Here is a 27694-nt window from a genome sequence, read left to right on the forward strand (position 1 = left end):
TGGATTTTACTCAAAGTGGTCATTCTTTTCTACTCCACAGCGTTCGAGTTGCACTGCATAGAACCGTCTATTGAGATCTATCATAGAAACTATAATGAAAAAATATATAAATGCAACATGCAACAATTTCAATGATTTTACAGAGTTACAGTTCATATAAGGAAATAAGTCATTTAAAATAAATTCATTAGGGCCTAATCTGTGGATTCTACATGACTAGGCAGGGGCTCAGCCATGGGTGGTGGGTCTGGCAGGGCATAGGCCCACTCACTTGGGAGCCAGGCCCAGCCAATCAGAATTAGTTTTTCCCCCACAAAAGGGCTTCAATACAGACAGAACTACTCCTCGGGTGTCCGGGTGGCTGGTCTCAGACGAAATCTGCAGGTGAAGAAGCCGGATATGGAGGTCCTGGGCTGGCATGGTTACATGTGGTCTGAGGTTGTGAGGCCGGTAAGATGTACTGCCAATTTGTCTAAAAAGACATTGGAGGCGGTTTATGGCAGAGAAATTAACATTAAATTCTCTAGCAACAGCTCTGGTGAACATCCCTGCAGTCAGCATGCCAGTTGCATGCTCCCTCAAAACTTGAGACTGATCTGTGGCATTGTGTTGTGTGACAAAATTGCACATTTTAGAGTGGACTATTATTGTCCCCAGCACAAGGTGCAGCTGTGTAATGATCATGCTATTTAATCAGGTTCTTGATATGCCACGTCTGTCAGGTGGATGGATTATTTTGGCAAAGGAGAAAAACTATTTAAAAGCGATGTAAACAAATTTTGTGCACAACATTTGAGAGAAATAAGCTTTTTGAGCGAATGGAAAATGTCTGAAATATTTGATTTCAACTCATGAAACATGGGACCAACACTTTACATGTTGTGTTTATATTTTTGTTTAGTATACATATATATTTCCAGCAATCATATGCAGCTTCCTCATAATCTATTTCCAGCTGTGAACCAACACCTTTGCGCAACAAGTCAAAACAGATATTGATCTGGTGGGGGGTTTCAAAGCCAAACATGTATTTCCTTATTTGACTTCCTGTGTTCTAGATGGTGATGTATAGATGAAAGCATCAGAGTATTGACTCAGTCTGACTGACTGACTGATAGACTGTGCTACATTGTAGGTCTGCTTTTGAGAGCAATAGATCTGGCACACAGCACAGAGACCTCCTCAGTAACAAAGACGTGGGTTATTTCGAAGCTCTCTTTCCCCCTTTTGCGCCTGTCTCTCTGAGGGGGTGTGTGTGTGTGTGTGTGTGTGTGTGTGTGTGTGTGTGTGTGTGTGTCTGTCTGTGTGCGTTTGCTCTAGTGTGCACAGCATGCCCTCTTATTGTGTGCATGCCAGTGTACCAGCGTAATCATAAATGATAGCTTCCCCAGTTTTGTTTGCTGAGCTGTGCATATCAATGTGTCCGTGTGTGCGTGAGTGTCCGTGCACGCATGTGAGTGTGTGTGCTGGTATGTTAGTGTGTGACAGTCTTTCCTAGGACCCTGTCTGCACACACATACAGGCAGAGGCAGGATGGCGAGGATCAGGCGTCCTGAACGCCCACTTGCAGTCCCTCCAGCTGACTGCCGTCATGGCAACGCAGAGCTCTAGCTAGCCGAGCGAGTGAGGGAAAGGGAGCAGAGCAGCGAGGTCCTGGGTTTGTGTGAAGCCAGGAGCAGGGCAGCCTCAGCAGGCAGGCAGGGGGGATGCATCAGCCATTGGCCCGGACAGACACCAGCCCATTTCTGTGTGTGTGTGTGCGTGTGTGTGTCTTCAGGGGGGGGGGGGGGGGTTGATTTTACTCACTGTGTTAGGTCAGGGGGAGGAAGAGATGCTCTCTCCAATTATACAAGAGGAACAGGCTAGTGTGTGTGTCTGGGGAACTGAACAGGGCTGTGTGTGTGTGTGTGTGTGTGTGTGTGTGTGTGTGTGTGTGTGTGTGTGTGTGTGTGTGTGTGTGTGTGTGTGTGTGTGTGTGTGGAGGGGTGGGTCGCTGAAAAGGGCTGACTGTGTGTGTGTGCGTGTGCGGTTTGGGGGTACTGAGTAGGTCAGTGTGAGGTCGATTTTATTCTCAACGGAATCCGGTCAGGGATCGGAGAAGATACTAACTCCATTAATTCTGAGGCAGGTGTGCGTGTGTGAGTGCAAGGCACCGTGAGCTTTGTTCTGCATACCACTAATTCAGAGATAGGATCATCCTCTGTTTCAATTTAGACTCAATAACTCCCTGCTGTGCAAGTCATCCTATTAATGAGCATTTAAACAAACACACCTTGTGAAATCGTATGGTCAGTGTCTTAATTCATAGCTAATGTCAGAAACATGTATGGCTTACTAAGGTCGCCTTTCATTGATTTCTTTGCTGGTTAGTTTCAGGCAGTTGCCATGTGAGGCCAAAGGAGCAGACACTATATTTTGCTTGATATGCACAGTGAGAGACAAAGCACAGATTTTGTGGAGTTTAATTGTAGATATCACCTAGTTTAGGTTTGTTTATATGTGCTGTCGCTGTAAAAAGTGGAACGGGGCTGTTGTCCATCTGAAGTGCTTTCACTGATTGGTATAATCGAAAATGATGCTGTGGTTCGTTCAACCTATTCCATTCAATTGGTCTGAAATCAAATAATGAATTTGACAGATCAATGCGATTTAAAAAAATAAATACAAATGTAATTGAATGAAAGCTTCTAAATTGCTTTCAACCCCTCATTCACATGCACATTGCATATTGCATAGCAGTCTGTTCAATGTAGCGCCGGGCAGGTTATCTGAAGAGTTGGAGGAGTGGCTTTAGTGATTTTTGGCCACCTGTGAGAGTGTACATCATTCCAGTTAATATGTTCCGGTTTTTTTGTTGTTGTATTGTTGTAGTTGCACACTGCCTGCACTGAATCAGAAATGATACTTGCATAAGTGCATGTGAAACTAAAGAACCTGGTAAGGCCATTATTGAGATAGCCATAGTTACTATACTGTAGCCAGTAAATGTGCAAGTCTTATTTAAATAAAGTTTTTGGATTCATTATTTCATTTTATGGAACAAACTTTATCTCCAAAGATAAAAATCGAAATGAACAAGATGAAAAGATGGGTTGTATTTACATGAAATATTAGTTTGTTTTTATATTATTTAGTAGGTCTAACCAAAGGTTAAATTTAAAGTAAATTGAGTGTTCAAAGAAATATGTTGCGACTAATAGGTTTGTTAGTAATCAAATATTGGCAACAGTTGGCATTGAATCATATATTTGGTTTCAACAAATCAATTTTTTTTTTTATTGAGAGAACCTCATTTATTTACTTGTAACCAGTTGATTTAAACAAATGTAAAAAAGAGTTTAAAATAAATGGTGTTTTACGTATTCCTCTGTGTGGTGTGATGGCCTGTGTTTCTGTACACATTATGTGTAAATGTATTTACACACTACAACACCTTAACCTAGTGTTTCCCAATCTTGTGAGGGAATAGACAAGTATTCACATTTGAATGACAATGTCAGCTAATCACTAATCACTGGCTCAATGTAACAGAACCAAAACAAGCCAACTTAGTCAGGACAGCCCCGTAGAGGTGAGAACGACCACGGGCCCCAGCCAGCAGTTGCGATTTCCACAGACTTTTCACAGAAACAGGAATGAAGTGTTAACCACACAGCACTAACTCGTTTTTACCCAAACCGGCCGGTCACTAACTTCCAGGACCCCTGAGATGAAAAAAGGGAAAAATAGGCAGACGAGGGAGGAAAAAAGATGGCTGCGTTTTGTAACACACTTTCTCTTGCCGTGGCGAAGGTCTATTCTATTTTCATTCCCTCCGTTGCATTTTTTTTGTCTTTATTCCTCTGGGGCAGGGACTCTTATTAATAGATAAGACTGTGAAGGACACACAAAAAAATTGGTTGAACCTCAATGTAACATTAATACAACATCAATGCAAAGTTATCTCCAGAGTATAGTCTATCTTCGTTGTTGTTGTTGGGAGCCCCTCCTCTGCTGTATTCAGTTTCCTCCATGGTTTGGTGGTGGGGTTTAAGGAGCCTGGTGGGGGCCTTGTTTTTAGACCCTGTGGGCTCACAGGAACAGGTGTCACCCCAACAGCCCCACATGCAGTGGTGGAACTACGCCGTGACAACGAGACTACTGTGGCAACAACAAGCACATGTGTGTGCACTGACTGTACAGGCTACATTGACACAGGTATCCAAGCGCAAGTGCTACAATGCTTTGACAGAGAGCGGACAGATATGTATGTCGTTGTGCGCACTAGGCCCCCCTCTCATGCACAAACCATAGCACCACAGAGCATCATGGTCCATTTAGATGCTATTTCAAAGCAACCTGTTGTACTGTAGCATCCCAGCCATCCACTTTATACATGGGTGGGACTCTAGTGCTCTCTTTGACATACTGACTGCTAGGGTCAGTGATTGAGCCATAAGCATGACATTCACTTCAACACAAACTGTGATGTTCTGTAGATAAGCTCTTAATACCAGAACTTCAACTTAGACAGTTGATTGGCCAAAGGACAAAGGTAACAGAGACATTCTTTGGAGATAAACCCGGAGATAAACCCAGTTGTGATGTATTTTTTTGTTGGTGTAAATGAGAAATGTCATGCCACATATCTGGTATATTTCATAGATGGTAGCTCAACTGGTGACAGTGGTCTATATTTTCTAACTCCAGGGCAATCTCATTCTTTAAACAAACTCAATATTCAGCCAGGCCACTAACAATACATTACAACAAAAAAAGGTCTTTCTCATACAGAATGCCAGTTTAAGGGTATAAAGGGGTTTGGGATGTTCTGTTCCAGGGCTTGTACACCCAGACAGGGCCCCTTCATTGACACAAACATACTGTAGCAATTTGGGCACACAGTATCCATGCTCCTGTCTGTACCCACTCCAAGGTTACTCCCAGCCCCAACCCCAAAACATAGCCTCCACTTTAGTTGTTCCCAAGCATACGGCCTTTGACACAGCATTAGAAGCCCCTGAATTGATCAAACAGTCAAGTAACCATGTTAGTACTGGTATAAGTAGTGATTTTCCCCAGATGGTTCTGTGTCCTCTATACACATACATGAAATACTTTATACTATACTTAAATAGTATTTTCATTAAATATATGGGGAATGACTTGCACTGTACGGTATGGGGATTACAGCGAGAGCTATAGGTTTTTCATTTTGGACAATGCACCTTGTATATTCTGTGATGTATTTCATCAAGGGAAGCAGAAACAGTGGGTCAATATACTAGGTCATAAAATGCCATTGATCCAACATGATGTTCCATGGTCTGTGATTGGGCTGTAATGGGATCCCCTGTTTTACTGTTCATCTAAACTATTGGATGTTATGAGCTATTATCAATAGCAATAACAGTCTGGGTGTTCTTTAGGGTAAGGTAGCCTATCCTATGTAGGCAAACTGAGAGTCTAGACTTTTGTTTTATCCATTACTATATGATATACTATACAGCTGGCATGTTGAGCATGTAGGCTACAAAATAATATGCATGGCCTGGTGAATGAAGAATAGGAATAGTTACAATCTTGAATTTGAGGACTCTTTTGAGTAAAATTGGGTATATATGATGATGTGTGGTGGCCTCTCTTTTTTTTTTTTTTTTGATGTGTGAGTGTTTTTGTGCCTTGCTTCAGTGATTACAAGATTACATCTGGACATTGGATGGAGCCACAAAGGGCCACTGACTGTTGAGAGAAAACTAAACAGTCAACTGAGATGTTTTTCGAAAAGAAACACAAAGATCAGGTGGAGTAAAGCTACTCCAGAACACACATTGCTGCTGCATGGGTTCAAATCCGGCACACTGCTTTTTCAACACATTCTCCCGTCTATCTCTTGCCTATCCAATAAACATAAAATATGTGAGGAGTAGAATAATATCAATAATGAATCATAAATAATGATTAATCAATTAATTCAGACTTAATTCCATGACAGTATTTATAGTATAATTATGCTATATCAATAGGTTATCCCTTCATGACTATATGGATAGTGAAGAAATGAGATATTATTTTACAATAGACCAGTCATGTGCTTAGGCTATGCATGGCTCAAAACCCTGCATTTTATAGAAATTATGTTTTTGATACAATGGGGCAAAAACATTAATTATTCACATGACCAATTGCCCATCAAACGGAAGAAACAGTGCCAACGGCTATTTGGTCCCGCATGGGACGGTCGCGCAACCCCGCTTTGTGTGCGTTTCGGCTACTGGGACTGCACTTCCTGGATTTCGGCGAGCCATTGCGCGCACCCATGTCCCATCGACGCGACGGAGTTCGTGTGGAGAAGAACAAGAGCCTGTCCATAATATATACCATTTGCTCATATCAAGGCTTATCTTAGGCTAGATCAATTTAACGCTTTATCTAGTAGAGAAACAGGAGAGACATCGATGCGCTTTGATTTCCGTCTACGTAAGACGGTTCGGGACAGCGGCGTTCTGGTCCGATTCAAACAGGTGGAACACGAATCAGGTGGAGTTGGGAGGAGGAGGGTATCACGACAGACCGGGCTGCTATAGCCATTCCTTCTAATTAGTTGTGGACCCGTGTTAAAATATGCACTCCTTATTCTAGCCCTACTTAACGTCAAATAGGCTACCACGTTTTGTTGTATCTGATATTCAAACGGCGAATCTTTATAGATTGGAGACCTTTAACACACAGGTGGGAGATACCCGTTTAATAGGACGGCACCTCTTTTTCTGTTCCTCGGCGCAGGATATGAGCTACTGACATTTGTTATTACCCTTTGGGACAGGAGACGAACGGTTTCCGCTAACAGGTGTGAGAGTACACCAATCGTTCATTGCCTGATACGGAATCCTTCCTCATTGTTCGCAGAAATATCAATCTAACTCGTATATGGCTCCCTTTCTAACCAGGAGAGTGACATTTAACAGTTAATTGAAATAAATCGATAAATCGAATAAAATAGGGCATTATTAGTGTTTGGAGTTATTTTTGAGACCCCGTCCTCCAATCTAAAGGGACACGGGACATCAAAGAGAAATCATGTCAACGAAAAAACCCAGCGTGGATTTACCCAAAAGGAGCAGAAGCCCGGTGGCGTTAGAAGGAGAGATGTTCGGTGAATTTCAGGACTGGTGTCTCCGTACTTACGGGGACTCGGGTAAAACAAAGACAGTCACCCGGCGAAAATACAATAAGATTCTCCAGACCCTTTCACACACCGATGAGTCGGACCCTGTCTACATCGAGAGCAACCACATCAACGCCAAATTCAAATTCTGGGTGAAGTCCAAAGGGTTCCTTGTTGGGACAATTCAAGGGGACATGAACAAGAATGGAGCCGCCGACAGACCTGTCCTGTATGTCCCTATCAAGGCGACGGTTAGTAAATGTTCCTCTTTCCTACTGTGCGCGCAAATGTGTGTGCGCACTATGATGATGCCCATATTTTCCTATGTAAATATGTGTATGGAGTCCTGCTACTGCTCTACGACAACTTTCACTGGCCCTTTGATCCAGTCCTTTCTCACTGTCATGGTTCGGGCAGTGCCATGGTGCCATGCGCGCAGCGCTCTTATTACGACCCTTTTCGCACAAATAGCATCGCCTAGACAATGATTTTGGCTCCAAAGAAAAATGAGACAAGTATACCCTGATGGCACTATAGTCCACTGTGCGTGTGCGCGCGTTTACACACTCAAGGGCAAGCTTCAAAGCTATATTGTTTTTTTTTTTTTAAATCGGAGATATTTCATGCCGAGAATAGTCGTTTTGTCAGTTCCCACTATTTACATAGTGTTATTTATTTAGTCTCAAATCAATTAAATTCTGTTCATGCGCAATTTCCTAAAGCTCATCAATGATGAACATGGACATATGTGATGCATTGACGACATGGATGCAGCTGAAAAAAATAATTGAATTTCACCCCTGTGTGCAGAGTGCTAGAAACTCATTCTAAAATTGTATCAGTGCAATTGTGTAGCCTGTTCTTTAAATGTTATTCTAGTGGCTTTTGGTATTGAACGTTAAAGAGGGGGAGGAGAGACTTGAAAAGATAGACATCTGTGACTGTAAATGACAATGGAAACTAAATTCTAGTTTGTAGCAATCCAGGTTCAGACAGGGGGACAACCACAGACCATTCATTTAGAGGATTTGTTACAAAGATGAATAGGTTACACATTTCAAAGCCACAGTCACCTGCTGAGCTTGTGATGCAGCCGTTTGCTGCTGTTCCTTGCCTTTGCATCGAAGTCACATGAAAAGTTTGAGCTCCTGTCTTCTCCTCACTTGATAATGTGTATGTCCTAGATTTGAAGAGGCTATTCTGAATCTCTCTCTCTCTCTCTCCCCCATTGTACTGATTTCATTGAGGTTGTCTTAAAAGATTGAATAGAGAGTCTATTTAGGCATAGGGGACAGGCTTCTGGACTAGAGTCTGTTACTTCTGTCCCACACAGGTTCTCTCTGATTGCATTCAAACCATTTGTAAATGGACAATGGTATACAATAAACACCTCTAAAATACTTTGCAATCATAAAAAAGGCATCTCAAATGGCACCCTCTTCCCTATATAGTGCACTACTGTTGACCAGGGACCAATACTTTTGACCCTGGAACATTGGGCTTTGGTCCAAAAATAGTGCACCAGGAGTAGGGAATATGGTGCAGCTTGGGAAGCACCCCCAAGACAGTCACATGACTTGTTGACTTGCTCAACTCTGACAGTAGGCTAATTTGAGCTGGCCGGCTACAGGACATTTTTGGAGGAGCTGTTAATCTGCTGTCAGCTAAACACAGAGACAACACCACTCATAACAGCGTTTTGGCAGAAGCTACGGCAGTAGCTGTAAGTCTGCTTTCTGTCTGAAGGCAGCAAGCAGGGTCATATTATGACTGATTGACTGTGAGACACAGCCTGCTCTCACCCAGTCCTGCTGCTATTCCATTGCTATTCTACTATAGTGGGCCGTGCCAAGCAGAGCGTGCAGTAGAGAGATGCTGAGCGATAGATCAACAGTGATGATGGGAAAAACAAACAATCTTAGCATCTCCAACAGCTGTAAAAAAAAAAAACACATAAAAAAAACCCTCAAAAGTAAGTTTAAACCAAATATTGTATTGTTTGGTTATTAATGTTCAATGACATTTTTATATTAGAAGAAATCAACTGCCAATGTTAATTAATTAAGTGTTGAGACACTAACCAATTGGTCCAAGGCTATCATGTAGGCTCCACCCAGAATCTGATCTAGGATATTTCACTTTAGGATATTTGGCTGCTATTATAGGCTAAACTGTATGTTTGGTGTGTATGTGTATATGCATGTGTACATATGTACACTTTTTGTATTTCCTTCTTCTTTTCTTTATTCATGATTTATTATTTGTTTTCTTTTTTTTTGTGATGTTGCTCCCCCTGTGTGCTGCTTGTATGTACTGTTTATTTCTTGAAAAATGGTGATGGAGACAGTCTTGCTCACCTTCAGGGTTCTGTTGGGATGCATGAGCTTGAACCCTCACTGCTTGTTTTGTATTTGAGGTTTTGTCCACTTGTAAATTGGACTTGTGTGTGTGTGTGTGTGTGTGTGTGTGGGCGGAAGGGATGGATGTGGGGGATGTGTGTTTTAGCTGGGTAAATTGTTCTAAATTCGACAGTATGTATACATTTGTTGTGTGTGTGTGTGTGTGTGCGTGAGATTCCTGAGTGAGCAGGTTGTAAATGTGTTCTAATTGCCAGTAGAGAGCTGTGGCCTGATAGGTAGTGTGTGGATGAATGAGGCCAGAGCTCTGGAAAGCTGCCTGAGGCTTAGAGAAACCTGGAAGGAAATGCCATACACACTGGTCCCACTCCCAGCGTGTGTGTGTTCACACGTGTGTAATACAAGAAAGTGTGTGTTTATGGAGCAAAAGTGTGTAATTCCTGCACATACCCGTTTGTGCAACAGGCAGCTATGTAGGCCTGCTCCCTCTCACCTACTCATTCAAGAGTTTTTCTTTATTTTCTACATTGTAGAATAACAGCGAAGACATCAAAACTATTAAATAACACATATGGAATCATGTAGTAACCAAAAAAGTGTTAAACCAATCCAAATATATTCTAGATTCTTCAAAGTAGCCACCCTTTGTCTTGACGACAGCTTTGCACATGCTTGGCATTCTTGGGGTGGCAGGTAGCCTAGTGGTTAGAGCATTGGACTTGTAACCAAAACCCAGAGCTGCCCCACTGTTCTTAGGCTGTCATTGAAAATAAGAATTTGTTCTTAACTGACTTGCCTAGTTAAAAAAGGTAAAATAAAAATGATCTCAACCAGCTTCATGAGGTAGTCACCTGGAATGCATTTCAATTAACCTGTAGTGACACCCCATCCCGTGAACGGGACCGTTGTCATCATCTGACACTAATTAGCATAACGCAACGGACTTCCTAGAAAATATTCCTATTCATGAAAATCACAAGTGAAATATATTGTAACACAGCTTAGCCTTTTGTTAATCACCCTGTCATCTCAGATTTTCAAAATATGCTTTACAGCCAACGCTAGACAAGCATTTGTGTAAGTTTATCATAGCCTAGCATAGCATTATGCCTTGCTAGCAGCAGGCAACCTTGTCACGGAAATCAGAAAAGCAATCAAATTAAATTGTTTACTTTTGATGAACTTTGGATGTTTTCACTCACGAGACTCCCAGGTAGACAGCCAAAGTTAATTTTTTCCCAAAATATTATTTTTGTAGGCGAAATAGCTCCGTTTGTTCTTCACGTTTGGCTGAGAAATCGTCCGGAAATTGCGGTCACCACAACAAATATTCCAAATTAGCTCCATAATATCAACAGAAACATGGCAAACGTTGTTTAGAATCCATCCTCAAGGTGCTTTTCTAATATCTATTCAATAATATATCCGTTGGGACAATTCGTTTTTCACTAGGACCGATTGGAATAATGGCTACTTCTGTATTTTACGCGAGAATCTCTCTCGGAGCCACCATGTGACCACTTACGCAATGTGGCCGCCTATGGCTATTCTTCAACAGAAATGCGTAAAACTACATCACAATGCTGTAGACACCTTGGGGAATACTTAGAAAGCGTAAGCTCGTTGATGGTACATTCACAGCTGAATAGGGACTCATTGGAACGCAACGCTTTCAAAACCTGGGGCACTTCCAGATTGGATTTTTCAGGCTTTCGCCTGCAACATCAGTTCTGTTATACTCACAGACAATATCTTTACAGTTTTGGAAACGTTAGAGTGTTTTCTATCCAAAGCTGTCAATTATATGCATATTCTAGCATCTTTTCATGACAAAATATCCCATTTATAAAACGGGAACGTTTTTTTTCCAAAAATGAAAATACTGCCCCCTAACACCAACAGGTGTGCCTTGTTAAAAGTTAATTTGTGGAATTTCTTACCTTCTTAATGCGTTTGCGCCTATCATTGTGTTGTGACAAGGTAGGGGTGGTATACAGAAGATAGCCCTATTTGGTAAAAGACCATGTCCATATTATGTCATGAACAGCTCAAATAAGCAACGAGAAATAACAGCCCATCATTACTTCAAGACATGAAGGTCAGTCAATACGGAAAATGTCAAGAACTTTGAAAGTTTCTTCAAGAGCAATGATGAAACTTGCTCTTGTGAGGAACGCATTTTTTAAAATGGAATGTTGGCATATTGGCCGTACGTACTCCAACCAGAAATTACAGGCAACATCCGCACTGAGCTAAATGGTAGAGCTGCCATTTTCAAGGAGCGGGACTCTAACCCGGAAGCTTATAAGAAATCCCACTATGCCCTCTGATGAACCATCAAACAGGCAAAGCATCAATACAGGACTAAGATCGAATCGTACTACACTGGCTCTAACGCTCGTCGGATGTGGCAGGCCTTGCAAACCATTACAGTGACACAAGCCTACCAGACGAGCTAAACTACTTCTATGCTCGCTTCGAGGCAAATAACATTGAAACATGCATGAGAGCACAAGCTGTTCTGGAAGACTGTGATCACGCTCTTCACAGCCGATGTGAGTAAGAGATTTAAACATATCAACATTCATAAGGCCTCAGGGCCAGACAGATTACCAGGACGTGTACTGCAAGTATGCGCTGACCAACTGGCAAGTGTCTTCAGTGACATTTTCAACCTCTCCCTGTCCGAGTCTGTAATACCAACATGTTTTAAGCAGACCACCATAGTGCTTGTGCCCAATAACACTAAGGTAACCTGCCTAAACAACTACCTGTAGCCATGAAGTGGTTTGAAAGGCTCACATCAACACCATTATCCCAGAAACCCTAGACCCACTCCAATTTGCACACTGCACCAACAGATCCACAGATGATGCAATCTCTATTGCACTCCACATTGCCCTTTCCGACCTGGACAAAAGGAACACCTATCTGAGAATGGTATTCATTGACTATAGCTCAGCATTCAACACCATAGGGCCCTCAAAGCTCATCAATAAGCTAAGGACCCTGGACCTAAACACCTCCCTCTGCAACTGAATCCTGGACTTCCTGATGGGCCGCCCCCAGGTGGTAAGGGTAGGTACCAACACATCCACCACGCTGATCCTCAACACAGGGTTACAACAGGGATGTGTGCTCAGTCCCCTCCTGTACTCCCTGTTCACTCATGACTGCACTGCCAGGCACGACTCCAACACCATCATTAAGTTTACTGATGACACAACAGTGGTAGGCCTGATCACTGACAACAACGAGACAGCCTATAGGGAGGAAGTCAGAGATCTGGCCGTGTGGTGCCAGGTTAACAACCTCTCCCTCAACGTGATCAAGACAAAGGAGATGATTGTGGACTACAGGAAAAAGAGGACTGAGCACGCCCACATTCTCATCGACGGGGCTGCAGTGGAGCAGGTTGAGAGCTTCAAGTTCCTTGGTGTCCACATCACCAACAAACTAACATGGTCCAAGCACACCAAGACAGTCGTGAAGAGGGCACGACAAAACGTATTCCCCCTCGGGAGACTGAAAAGATTTGGCATGGGTCCTCAGATCCTCAAAAGGTTCTACAGCAAGGGGCCTCCCGGGTGGTGCAGTGGTTAAGGGCGCTGTACTGCAGCGCCAGCTGTGCCATCAGAGTCCTGGGTTCGCGCCCAGGCTCTGTCGTAACCGGCCGCGACCGGGAGGTCCGTTGGGCGACGCACAATTGGCCTAGCGTCGCCCGGGTTAGGGAGGGCTTGGTCGGTAGGGGTGTCCTTGTCTCATCGTGCACCAGTGACTCCTGTGGCGGGCTGGGCGCAGTGTACGCTAGCCAAGGTGGCCAGGTGCACGGTGTTTCCTCCGGCGCATTGGCTGGCTTCCGGGTTGGATGTGCGCAGTGTTAAGGAAGCAGCGGCTTGGTTGGTTGTGTATCGGAGGACGCATGACTTTCAACCTTCGTCTCTCCCGAGCCCGTACGGGAGTTGTAGCGATGAGACAAGATAGTAGCTACTACAACAATTGGATACTACGAAATTGGGGAGAAAAAGGGGTAAAATTCAAAAAAAAAAAAAAAAAAAAGGTTCTACAGCTGCACCATCGAGAGCATACCAGTTGCCAGTTGCCTGGTATGGCAACTGTTCGGCCTCCGACCGCAAAGCACTACAGAAGGTAGTGCGAACGACCCAGTACATCATTGGGGCCAAGCTTCCTGCATCCAGGACCTATAAACCAGGCAGTGTCAGAGGAAGTCCCTAAAAATTGTCAAAGACTCCAGCCACCCTAGTCATAGACTGTTCTCTCTGCTACCGCACGGTAAGCGGTACTGGAGCACCAAGTCTAAGTCCAAGAGGCTTATAAACAGCTTCTACCCCCAAACCATAAGACTCCACCTAATCAAATGGCTACCCAGACTATTTACATTGCCCACCACTCCCCCTCTTTTACACTGCTGTTGTCTGTTGTTATCATCTACGCAAAGTCACTTCAATAACTCTACCTTCATGTACATATTACTTCAACTAACCGGTGCCCCCGCATATTGACTCTCTACCGGTACCCCCCCTGTATATAGTCTCGCTATTGTTATTTTACAGCTGCTCTTTATTTACTTGTTACTTTTATTTTTTATTCTTATCCGTATTTCTTTAAACTGCATTGTTGGTTAGGTGCCTGTAAGTAAGCATTTCACTGTAAGATAACTGTTGTATTTGGCAGATGTGACTAATACAATTTGATTTGAAGAGGAGTAGACCTAACAAACAGCAAATGCACCAGAAAGATGATGGTGTCCTCCTATTTTTAATAGAAGCCATCAAAAGTCTGTTTTCTTACATAATTGCATAGCCTATAGAAATGTTGCGCAACATGATCTCGTGGCCTCTCATGAAGTGTTTGATTTGATGTTTAGATTATATTTACATTGATGTCAGAGTGATTAGAGGGACAATAGTGCTGAGTACCAGGCTGTTAGCAAGTTGGGTAGGCTACTAATGACCATCAGAGCTAGGAGATGCCTAGTTACCATGACTAAACGGTCATGTAGAATTTGACTGCGGTCATGACTCGTGACGGCCGGTGTAGCCGTAATACGGTCACAATAACAGCTCTAGCTAGACACAGGTGGCCTTTTAACACTACTGACCCGAACCGATCCGAACTGTGCTGGCCTGGTTCCGCATCTACCATCGTTGCTGGAACCATCCTATTACTGGAAAAAATATCAGAACCAGCACATTAGGGTTTAGGTCGATACAATAGTGTGAAAAGGGTAATGTTGTGATCTTATTATAAGAGAGAGTGGATGGAGACCGCAGGACAGAGTGGTAGCACAGTAGTAGCACACCGAAAAACAGACGGACAGACAGACAAACAGAGAGAAAAGTGAGGTAGGCACAGCATTACGAATAGCGAGAAAAACAAAACGGGGGACAAAGAGAGAGAGTGAGAGAGAGAGCGAGAGGGACAGAGAGAGAGAGAGGAAGAGAAGTGTGTGTGTGTGTGTGTGTGTGGCTTAGAGGAAGCAGCCCCACAGCTTAGCCATCACATGCAGTTGACACCAGCGTCTCAGCGGCTCCTATTAATAGGTCTTAACGTTTTTCTCCTTCCTTCGTTTTGCTGTCTCTGTCTTCTCTCTCTCTATCCCTCTCTCCCTTTCTCTTTCTCTCTCTCTACCACCTGCTGCACCTGCTCTTAGAGGGGGCTGACTTCGTTAAGTGCAGTTTGATCAACTGTTGCTGCTCTGTGCCCATGCTCTTCTCAGGCCGCTGTCTGTCAGCTGCCTTCTTTAACCACAACCAGAGAGGGACGAGAGGATAGGGAGAAAGAGGGAAGAGAAGCATGTGTGTGTTCTGTGTATACACAGACTTGAGTTACATTAGGCCGTCAATGAGCTTTTCTTAATGTCCGTGTATCAAGCGTCTCAGAGTGCTAATCTAGGATAAGGTCCCTAGTGTACATGTAATTGTATTCGTTGTGATCTAAATCGGCACCCTTACTCTGAGACGCTTGATACGGCTCCAGTTTAGCTGTTCTCCGATCAGATAGTAAGAGTAGGAAGTGAGGATTTCTGCAGTAGGAGTCAGTCAGAAGGTTATCGAAAACGGTTGAACGAGATGTCGTCCGTCAGTGGAAACAGGAGACAGATGGGCATCTGAGGTTTTTGTGTGTGGTACAAAATTACCAGTAATACAGCAAAACATTCCACATGAGCGTCTGTCCAGGTCGGGGCTGTGTACGGCAACAGCCCCACACCACAGGGCCATGTTCATTAGTCACCAAACGTAATAAAACAAACTGAAACTGAAAGAGGACTGGAACTGGACTGATCTAATAAGAAACATTTTCTGTTGGGTGCCCTAATGAGCATGACCCAGGGCTCAGTCACAACCCATCCTCTACTCTCATGTGCTGAGGGGGGGAAACAGGATAATAGAAATATAGTGTACAGCACAGGAAACTGAGATGGTTCTTATCAATTGTTTAGAGTTAGTTTTACACAGACAGTTCACACAAACTGTCTGCCTGTTTTGCATGTGTTTGAGGAGCATTTTGTGTGTAATCATGCATGACTCATGTTGGGGGTGTATGATGGGAGGATGCACTGTATGTTTTTATGTGTGTGTCTATTTTCCAACCTCCTTGGTCCTCCTTCTCCCGCTGCTCCCCGTGGCGGTGACGTGTCGATGGCCTAGGGTTTAATGGTGGCCCGCGGGGGTAACTTAATTGGGACGGCCCCCATATCAGACCTGGGATCTCTCTAATCTCAAAGGGGCCCTTATCCTGCAGAAATAAATACAACTAAATTGATGTGAATGGGTAGGCCTCTGGTTGTGTGACCCCCCCCCCCCCCCTCCATGCCTGCCCCTGCTCTCTGAGGCCCGGTGCGTCTGTTCCTCTGTTGAGGGGTGGTAGGAGGGCGATGAGGGAATGGCCGGGGTGAAGCAGAGGGCATGCTCCCCTCTCTGAACCGAGGGGCTAAAGTCACATTGGTCACCCAGCGAATGTCACTCTGCAGCGGGGCAGAGCAGGGCGGGGTATGGTTATGGCCAGGTTGTGGAGCTAGGGCAGTTGAGGTGAAATAAAAGATTCCCTAAGGCACGTGCCCCCTCAGATTTGTCCTAATTTCAGAGGTTAAATGAATGACTAAACTTCATTTTTTTTAAGCCCATGTTTCATAATATTAATTATTTATAAAAAAAAGATCTGTCATCCATTTGCCTCTTTCCAAGGTGCACGGAGCAAAGAGATAGATATTCCCACACATAATAGGGAGACACGTGATCGCATTCAAATGTATGCAAGGTTTGAAATGATTATGTTTTAGTCAAACATTATATCTGCTTGGGCTTCCGTTCCTGGCCCCCGGACCATCCGCTCAGGAAAAAAACAGCCCACAGCTGAATCTAGTTGATGATCCTTGCGCTATCACGTGCAGTATCGTCAGTGGAGGAGCAGAGCGAGTGTAGCGTAACACACACAGCGTTTGATTTGATTTTAGCTGCCAGGGTTGGGCAGGAGGTATGTTTGTAAATTAATTTGATCAATAGCCTATTGATTAATTTTTGATGAATTAAAAAAAAATATATATATGTTTTGTTTCTCTGTAATACTAGCCACCTAGCAATTTTATGAAGTCGGAATTCATAAATAATTTCCACTGTGAAATGATATAGCGAGAGCTATGCATGTAAAGATTGACAGACATTTAGATGTGTGACATACCAGTGTGACAGTTGTACTAAACTCCTAAGGCGTAAACGTTCTTAAGGAATCAATGTGCATTCACTCATTAAAATGACAATTGAACAGGTAAAGACGTATGTTTAGATAACCTAGGCAGAACATTTGACTCTAGAAAGCAAGAGAAAGCTGCAAAATTCTCCAGCTTCGTGGGGGGGGAATACTTTGTGCCCCCTCTCAAATAATGGGTGCATGGTTACATCCACAAAGAATACTGTATGTTTGTTCTATGTAATTATTTGGCTACGTCATTGTTTAATTTTCACTGTGGTACATAGCAGCAGGCTTTAGCCAATCAGGTCGCTACACCTCTCCTCCCGCTCTTTGTCGGGACCCTGCCTGAGATCCAAACAATAGGTGACTGCACCACCCTGCCCCTCTCACTACCCTTATCTACCCTGTCTGGCCTTGTTCAAACACACAGCCTCCTATGCTCCTTATTTTCTCTCCCCCCAACACACACTCTCCTCTCTTTCTACAATGACCTCCACACACTCACTCACTCACTCACCAACTTTCGCTCTCTCCTGGAGCCTTAAGTAGCCACCCATTCAGGTGTGCTGCACTTATCAAAAACACCCCCACACCCCCTCCCCCCCACCTAATACCCCAACCTTGTCTTTGTAGTGTCATTCAAACAAGAGTGTCACATATCAGACGGATAGCTGGAGAGGACGGGGGCTAGGGAAGGGAAGACTGGAGGAGAGAGGCAGAAGGTGGTGGGTTGGAGGAACACTAGGACAGGTGCTCCAATGTGGTGACCAGAATTCAGGGTGAATGTCATTGGTGACCACAGTAAGTGTTAGCGAAGAAGTGACAGAAATGTGTATAAAACACATTCGAGCCTCACTGTCTCGTGCAAAGTCAACTGCTGTCTTCTAAGAGGTAAACATCATGCGTGGTGTTGTGTATGGATGTGTTTTGGATGGAGAGTGAAGATGAGCTCCACGCCTCCCTGGTGTTGTGTACGCGCCCACACCCCTAACCTTCCAAGAGCGCGGGTGTGTGTGGACAGCTACCTGCTGGCTGTGCAGCTGTAAGTCATTGACTGGCAGTAATTGTGTTACTTTGGAGTCCTGGGTTACAGAGAGAGGGAGGGAGGGGAGGGGGGAGAACGACAGAACAACAGAGAGACTGGATGGGGCAGGAGATTAGTTTGTTTTCTTTGGCCACAGGCCACCTATAGTATAACAAAATCCACTTCATTTAGAGTGGGTTCAATGGAGGAGCCATCCGAAGTGTCCCGGGGCTGTTCCGTATATCTGAGGTTCGATCTGGAGCATTCTGGGGGTTTGTGTATTTTGGTGTGTGAGATTTGTGTATTTCTGTGTAGGATAGTGCTTTTGAATGATTTCGTTCAATCAGTTCGGAATTTATGAAACGTACCCCTGATAAAGGAAATGCACACTGCACCTTGGCAGACGACATATTAATAGGAGTCCCTCTGTAGAATTAAAGGCATACTTCACTCAAAGTCAATGGTATATGAGCATTTTCACGTCCAAATCAACTTAATTAACTTAATTGAGTTACATTATAATTTTTTTTATACTTTAGGATGCTTTGGACATGATCATAAAATTCTAATATAGGTACCATTGACTCGGATTTATGCCACAAATGCTAAAAAGTATTTTGAACAGTGGCCAGGTAAACAAAACCAATGCATGGACTGCTGTCATACCTTCTCCATAGACCGCTTACAGGGTAAGGAAACCAATATGTCATTTTGTCATTTGGCTGAACTATCCATGAAGCGGCATATTAATCAAACAGCATAGCAGGCAGGGAGACCAGAACGGCAGCCCCGGCTATGTGTTATGAAGCCTGTGTGATCTGCTCTTTAAAGGAGAAGAAAATATCTATCGACAGTATATGGAGCTTCACTGTGTGTGCTGAAACAGGCACGGTGGTGGAACGGATTGATTTGGACTCTCCTCTTAGATAATCAGGGCTAGATTGCAATCTCTGTGAAATGACTGTCTGGAAGAAGACGTAGAGTGCTGTGGTGTAGTGTGTACGTGGGTCTGGATCTGAGGGTATAAATGCACACTCAGGGTGTGTCCGAAATGGCACCCTATTCCCTATATAATGCACTACTTTTGACCAAAACCCTATGGGGTTTTGCCTGTAAGCACAGTATATGCCAGGGTCCAGGGGTAAAGATGTCAGAAGTTCGCTATCTATCCCATAGAGCAGGGAAGAATACTCAAATCTAACTATTGGGTCTGCTGGCTGTCTTTTCTTCCAGGTAGTTGATTGACTGATTCATTTGATCAATGCAATTGCCCAGATTCTACTCACTTGGTGTCTCAGGTCTGAATCAACCCCTGTTTAAAGGCTGAGAAAGGCTGAGAAATCAAATCAGCATGGGCATCATGCTTATGACCTCAGGGGCTGGAGGAAACATGATAGTGAGTTATAAGGCGAGTGTTGGTGCACACTATCTGTGAGTGTGTGTGATAGGGTCATTGAACGGTTTTAACCAATGATTTATAAACTTGGCAAAAAAAGAAACGTCTTTTCACTGTCAACTGCGTTTATTTTCAGCAAACTTAACACGTGTAAATATTTGTATGAACATAAGATTCAACAACTGATACAAACTGAACAAGTTCCACAGACATGGGACTAACAGAAATTGAATAATGTGTCCCTGAACAAAGGGGGGGAGGGGGGGCAAAATCAAATGTAACCGTCAGTATCTGGTGTGGCCACCAGCTACATTAAGTACTGCAGTACAGCTCCTCCTCATGGACTGCACCAGATTTGCCAGTTCTTGCTGTGAGATGCTACCCCACTCTTCCAGCAAGGCATTTCTGGGGGGAATGGCCCTAGCCCTCACCCTCAGATCCAACAGGTCCCAGACGTGCTCAATGGGTTTCAGATTCGGGCTCTTTCGCTGGCCATGGCAGAACACTGACATTCCTGTCTTGCAGGAAATCACGCACAGAATGAGCAGTATGGCTGGTGGCATTGTCATGCTGGAGGGTCATGTCAGGATTAGCCTGCAGGAAGGGTACCACATGAGGGAGGAGGATGTCTTCCCTGTAACACAGTGTTGAGATTGCCTACAATGACAACAAGCTCAGTCTGATGATGCTGTGACACACCTCCCCAGACCAGGACGGACCCTCCACCTCCAAATCGATCCCTCTCCAGAGTACAGGCCTTGGTGTAACGCTCATTCCTTTGACGATAAACACGAATCCGATGATCACCGCTGGTGAGGCAAAACCGCGACTCATCAGTGAAGAGCACTTTTTGCCAGTCCTGTCTGGTCCAGCGACGGTGGGTTTGTGCCCATCGGCGTCGTTGTTGCTTGTAGTTCTGTTACAACAGGCCTACAAGCCCTCAGTCCAGCATCTCTCAGCCTATTGCGGACAGTCTGAGCACTGATGGAGGAATTGCACGTTCCTGATGTAACTCAGGCAGTTGTTGTTGCCTGTCCTGCAGGTGTGATGTTCCCTGGCCACATCTGCAGTCCTCATGCATCCTTGCAGCATGCTTAAGGCACGTTCACGCTGATGAGCAGGGACCCTGGTATCTTTCTTTTGGTGTTTTTCAGAGTCAGTAGAAAGGCCTCTTTAGTGTCCTAAGTTTTCATAACTGTGAGCTTAATTGCCTACCGTCTGTAAGCTGTTAGTGTCTTAACAACCGTTCCACAGGTGCATGTTCATTAATTGTTTATGGGTCATTGAAAAAGCATGGGAAACAGTGTTTAAACCCTTTACAATGAAGATCTGTGAAGTTATTTGGATTTTTACGAATTATCTTTGAAAGACAGGGTCCTGAAAAAGGGATGTTTATTTTTTTGTTGAGTTTATATACACTAGATGACTCATAGGGGGCGCTGTGTTGAAGCCACTCCCCCACCATTGTAAAAAAATAAATATACATTTGTTTTTGTTACACTTATTATTATCTTAATGCATACTTTTAAGTTATATTATGTGAGATTAATATAAAAGGAACAAATATATAAAACATTTTCTTTAAAGTATAATTTTTTGAGATTACTAATGTTACTGTCCCCACTACAAAACAAAAATACTAAAACACATGTAATTTTGTCCTGAAATACTGTAGAATTCCATTCATTCCTATGGAGGACTGCTCATACTGGGGAGTGCCAATATGGCCAACCAGTGGCTTCAAAGCCTCTCGATGGCCAACACATAGCATCAGCAATCCAGGGTTTATATGCTTTACATCATTGGTTTTAACCAGGCTTTTAATTGGCTTGGTGTCAGTGAGTACCCTCCCTACTGTGCATGCTCAGGGCCCACGCTCCTGACCCAGTCAAACTTCACTGCTGGCTTCACACAGAGAGGAAGTAACCCACTGGGCACACACTGGTTGAATCAACGTTGTTTCCACGTCATTTCAATGAAATTATGTTGAACCAATGTGGAATATACGTTGAATAGACATCTGTGCCCAGTGGGAAGATACTTTGCCATTCCAGTGTGTCATCTTGTCATAATTTACTGTATTCTACCTACTGTAATTTAGCTTGGGGTTAGGGACACTCTCACACACAATGTTTTTAACACTGTATTTTCAACTTACATATTTGACCCACTTTGACATAGAGTGCCTTCAGAAGGTATTGGGCTGCAATTTCTGAGGTTGGTGACACTAACGAACTTATCCTCTGCAGCAGACGTAACTCTGGGTCTTTCTTTCCTGTGGCGGTCCTCATTAGAGCCAGTTTCATCATAGTGCTTGATGGTTTTTGCAACTGCACTAGAAGAAACTTTCAAAGTTCTTGAAATGTTCTGTATTGACAGGACCTTCATGTCTTAAAGTAATGATGGACTGTCGTTTCTCATTGCTTATTTGAGCTGTTCTTGCCATAATATGGACCTGGTCTTTTACCAAATAGGGTTATCTTCTGTATACCACCCCTACTTTGTCACAACACAACTGATTAGATCAAACGCATTAAGAAGGAAATAAAATCAACAAGGCACACCTGTTAATTGAAATGCATTCCAGGTTATTACCTCATGAAACTGGTTGAGAGAATGACTGCTCTGCACACTCTTGGCAAAGGGTGGCTAGTTTGAAGAATCTCAAATATAAAATATATTTTGATTTGTTTAACACATTTTTGGTTACTACATGATTCCATGTGTGTTATTTCATAGTTTTGATGTCTTCACTATTATTCTACAATGTAAAAATAAAGAAAAACCCTTGAATGAGTAGGTGTGTCCAAACCTTTGACTGGTACTGTATGCATATATATTTATATATTGTTTGTGTTCAAAAGCTCCAATAAGTTGCTAGTTGGCATCCAATGTGATGCAACAGTAACAATAGTGCGCCCCTAGCCTGCCTGAGAACCGCTGTATTCACAACTTTAGCCAAAGTCTTGCTACGAGATGGATCCATTTAGCCATACAAAGAACGGTGCACTAACATTCTTGTTCAGCTAAACTGCTAGCTAACTAGCCAAGAAGATCTCTAGCTAGCTGTACATAGCTAGCCTGGCTTGCTGACATTTCTGACAAGTCAAAAACGGTACCCTGTTTCTGGTGTATGTAGTTCATGACACTCGTTTGCTACAACAAGTCGCAACTTTGTTTCAAAGTTTCATCACGGAATTGTAAAGCGGCGCCGTTACCATGGAAACGTTCTCAGCTGCACATCTCCTGTGCTTGATCCGAATGCCACTTCTTTAGTCAGCTGTTGTACAACACATTCTAAAACTAGCTAGTTTTATCTCTGATCTAGGTTAGGGATGGTCAACTCCAGTCCTCGGGGGCTTGATTGCTGTCACTTTCCCCCCAGCCCCAGCTAACACATGACTCCAATAATCAACTAGTCATGGTATTCAGTTTAGTATGCAATTAGTTTAAATCAGGTGTGATAATCTGGTGTGATAGTTAATCCTATAGACAAAATACTCACCAAATATTATATTTAATCTCAAGGAGACTACAATAACAAGTCTCAAAGGTGAAGTGTCTACGTTTTGAAAACTGCAAAGGACAACATCGACATCCCAGAACTTCAGAGAGCAGTGTTGAGAAGACTGGGCTCTCATTTGTGGCTACCAAGGAGAATGGTCTTGTGATCAGATGACCCAAGACTACCTGAAGTACCAGCTACAACTTTGAGGAGACGTCGCCAAACAACAAGCACACCTGGGAAGGACTGGAGCTTTTCCTGATGTCAGACTTGGTGGTTCCTGGGAAGTTTGAAAACCTATAGAGTACTCAGAATTGTTGTTGAATGATGTGGGCCTAAAAGCAAACACATAAATCATACTAATAAGGGAAAGTGTGTGTGGGCAACATTAATTGTGCATTTAAAAAAAAAATTGAGCATATAGTCATCATTATTGTACTTTTAGAATGGATTTAGAACTGTTCTCTTTTTCTGGATATCTATGCTGTTGATGGTTTACACTTTAAATGAGCAGATAGTAGATATCCAGAAAAACGGATGGACTACCCTGGTGTATATAGACTGCAAAACAAGTCTGTCCGATTACACAGACAGGTCAAATAGACAAGAATACAAGGTAGGCTCTGTAACCTCCCTCAAAATAACAAAAGCACAGTGTACGGGAAATGTTCTGATCAACTACTGAACTGATATCACCCAGACCAAGGAAAATGTCATGCCCCCCCCCAAAAAAGATTGACGAAGATATCACCAAATGGGGTATTTTTTTCTAATTGGGATCCAAATGAAGAGTAAAGTACAGTGAAGTCATGGAAAGTGTTAACCTGTTGTGGTAATACACTGTACTTGGTAATAAAAACATTACATGGCACATTACAGTGGTGAAATGGCAGCAGTTGTGTGTTGTAAGGTGCAGGAGCACCTGCGATGGTGTTCCAGAGACCCTGGGATAGCTCTCCGGTACTCCATCATGTCAAAACATCACTCCAGGTAGCGGCCAGCTCCAGCACCTCTCCCCTTTCTTCAAATGTTTCCTGTAATGATAAGAAAATAAGCAACATACAAAGTTACAGAATGCATCCAAATGTGATATAATTATGTTGTGGAACTAAGAGAGTCTCCAAAAACACCTGTACACAGTTACGCAAGTGCAGGTTTAAGGGAACGTTCTCTACAGTTGTGGGAATGTTTGTTTGCTGGATAACCTTGAATATTTAGTACAATTGTCGACAAATCCCGTTCATAAGGGCAGTTCACTTCCCTTCACTACAGCTTCCATCTACTGTACTTCTCACCCACTCTAACCTCTCAAATGAAATGATTTACCTTTATTTCAACAGGGAAGCCATGAGACTAAAGTCACTTTTGCAAATGAGCCCGGAACAAAAACGAACACATCAATAGGCAAGTATAGATAAACCTAAATATACACATTAAGAATCAAAACCCAGTAAATTAAAAAAACACATTCTTCATTATAAAAATCTTCCGATTGCCCTAGGGATACCAAAGCATCCAATCGAAACGTATTTTGGAGATTATTCCAAAGGAGTCTCCAGAGTTAACCAACCCTGTGAACGGTTTTGATAACTTGTCATTTAAAATCTTAACAGTGAAGTTAGGTAAGTTGGAAGCTTGTGGAGCAGGGCTCTGTAAACAAAAAGAGCTTAATGATGTGATCTACGTGACTTCAAAGAGGTTCAGACAACTTTTTCGGTAAAGAATTCAGTGGTGAGTAATACATATGTCTACGGTGATAAAGGCGTTATGATAAACGTCATCCAGGGGTTTAAGTGGCAACTGCAATTTGATAAATAGTATCACCATAATCAAAAACGGATAGAAAGGTTCACTGCACCGTCTGCTTCCTGCTGACTAGAGAGGTCTGTTTCTGTAAAAAAAACAAATCCCACTTTAAATCTTAGCTCCTTAACAAGCTCATTTGTACGTTTATTTAAACAGTAAATCATTGTCAATCCAAATACCAAGGTATTTGTATGCAGGGACTTGTTTGATTATAGAATCATCAGATGAGTGAAGATGTAATCCATTTGAGACAATCTTACGAGAACATTAAAACAACATGTGTTTAGTTTTGGCTGTTTTAAGCAAGAGTTTTAAATTAGTATGGTGTTACATCTGCGCCTGCCATACTCTGTACTGCTCATCCTGTGTCTCCATATCCTGCCGCCAGTCCCCCAGTGCTCTCTCCCTCTTTCTCTCTCTGTGTGTGTGTGTGTGTGTGTGGGCAGAAACAGGTGTGCTGGAGGTAAAGCAGATCCTCACCATCTGCAATCTGTTCCATAATCAAGACCTCTACAAATACTCAGCCCTGCCACTGTCACGCTGCCAGATCGTAACCTCTGCTCATTCTGTCCGCTCTGACGCTGGTACTGGTCTCCAGTCCCACGTCTCGTCAGTCCTGTTATCCTGTCCTGGACCCCCCACTCTACTGCTTCCTTGGATTCACCTGCTCCGCTCTGCGAAACATAAGGTCTTCCTGCACAGTTGCAAAAATTTTTACTGTAGCCTTGTCACGACCAGGTCAGCCGTCGGGGGAATTGCATAGATAATATTATCATCTGCAGATAGATGAAATGTACCATTTTTAACAGATTGACCAATAGCATTTATATGAATAGTGAAAAGACCAGATCCTAGTATCGACCCTTGCGGAACACCTTTATGTACTTCAAGAAATTTGGACTTAGAACTCAAGCCATCGTGATTGATGGGGTTATCACTAAGATAGACAGGAAGCCAGGCCAATCGAGGGCAACTTGTTCAATAAAATAGCATGATCAATATCAAACACTTTTGACAAGTCCACAAACATGGCAGCACAATACATTTTAGCATCTAAAGCATTGACTGTTTTATTAATTACTAATGGGGTTGCTGTGATAGTGCTGTGATCTAGCCTAAACCCAGATTGATTTACACTGAACAATAAAATATGAACACAACATGCAACAATGTAAAAGATTTTACAGAGTCACAGTTCTTATAATGAATCGGTCAATTAAAATACATTTATTAGGCCCTAATCTATGGATTTCTCATGACTGGGAATACAGATATTGTCACGTTGTAAAGTGATAGGAGACAGGCGCAGGAATACCAAATAGTTATTTTTATTTCTCTACCCAAAATAGCGCACGTCAGGAACATGACCGGAACGAAGCCCAAAATGAACACATACATATATTATATAACGCAGGGCTGTAACCCAAACAAAGAGCGAGGTGTAGACCTCTAATAAATACACGGGACGAGACCCGTAATAAAAATACATGGGACGAGACCCGTAATAAAAATACATGGGACGAGACCCGTACTAACATGCGCACACTAACATGCAAGCTGATACAACAGAGCACAGGTACTCACAAGACCAACGGACATGGGAACAGTAACCAACAATGGAGAACAGAGGGCACACATATACACATACTACTCAGGGGGAATGGGAACCAGGTGTGCGCAATGAGACAAGACAGTCCGGGTTGGTGGTAATGATCCAGTTCAGTGACACCTAGAAGGCCGGTGACGTAGACCTCCGGAGCTGGTGAACGACATGAGCAGCAATACCGGGGGAATCCGTGACAGATATGCATCGGTTGGTCAAAGATAACTTTAAAAAAAAAAAGGTAGGGGCATGTATCAGAAAACCAGTCAGTATCTGGTGTGACTATAATTTTCCTCATGCAGTGTGACACATGTCCTCCTCAAAGAGTTGATCAGGCTGTTGATTGTGTCCTGTGGAATGTTGTCCCACTCCTCTTCAATGGCTGTGTGAGGTTGCTGAATATTGGCCTGAACTAGAACACGCTGTCGTACATGTTGATCCAGAGCATCCTAAACGTGCTCAATGGGTGACATGTCTGGTGTGTATGCAGGCCATGGAAGAACTGGGACATTTTCAGATTCCAGTAATTGTGTACAGATTCTTGCTACATGGAACCGTGCATTATCATGCTGAAACATGAGGTGATGGCGACGGATGAATGGCACGACAATGTGCCTCAGGATCTCGTCACTGAATCTCTGTGCATTTAAATTGCCATCGATAAAATGGAAATTGAGTTTGTAGTCTGTAGCTTATTGCCTGCCCATATCATAACCCCATCGCCACCATGGGGCACTCTGTTCACAACGTTGACATCAGCAAACCCCTCGCCCCCACAACGCCATACACGCTGTCTACCATCTGCCCGGTACAGTTGAAACCGGGATTCACTTCTCCAGCGTGCCAGTGGCCATCGAAGGTGAGCATTTGCCCACTGAAGTCGGGTTAAAACGCCAAACTGCAGTCAGGTCAAGACCCTGGTGAGGACAACGAGCATGCAGATGAGCTTCCCTGAGACAGTTTCTGACAGTTTGTGCAGTAATTCTTCAATTGTGCAAACCCCCAGTTTCATTAGCTCTCCGGGCGGTTGGTCTCAGACGATCCCGCAGGTGAAGAAGTCAGATGTGGGCTGGCGTTGTTACACGTGGTCTGCGGTTCTGAGGCCAGTTGGACATACTGCCAAATTCTCTTAAGACGACATTG

The 27694-nt window shown here is 43.4% G+C and overlaps 1 protein-coding gene across 2 annotated transcripts in view; it reads left to right on the forward strand.

Moving 5' to 3' along the window:
- Window positions 1–5629: 5629 nt before the first annotated feature.
- The window catches only part of LOC110532105 (nucleolar protein 4-like), a 124771-nt gene continuing 102706 nt past the window's right edge, over window positions 5630–27694 (forward strand). For both annotated transcript variants that reach the window (XM_021615718.3, XM_036988026.2), the window contains exon 1: window positions 5630–7398. In XM_021615718.3, coding sequence (XP_021471393.3) covers window positions 7060–7398 — 339 coding nt within the window. In that variant the 5' untranslated portion in view covers window positions 5630–7059. The remainder of the gene's footprint in view (window positions 7399–27694) is intronic.

This window comes from Oncorhynchus mykiss, chromosome 9 (genome assembly GCF_057628025.1).
Source record: "Oncorhynchus mykiss isolate SJ-2025 chromosome 9, ASM5762802v1, whole genome shotgun sequence".
Taxonomy (NCBI): domain Eukaryota; kingdom Metazoa; phylum Chordata; class Actinopteri; order Salmoniformes; family Salmonidae; genus Oncorhynchus; species Oncorhynchus mykiss.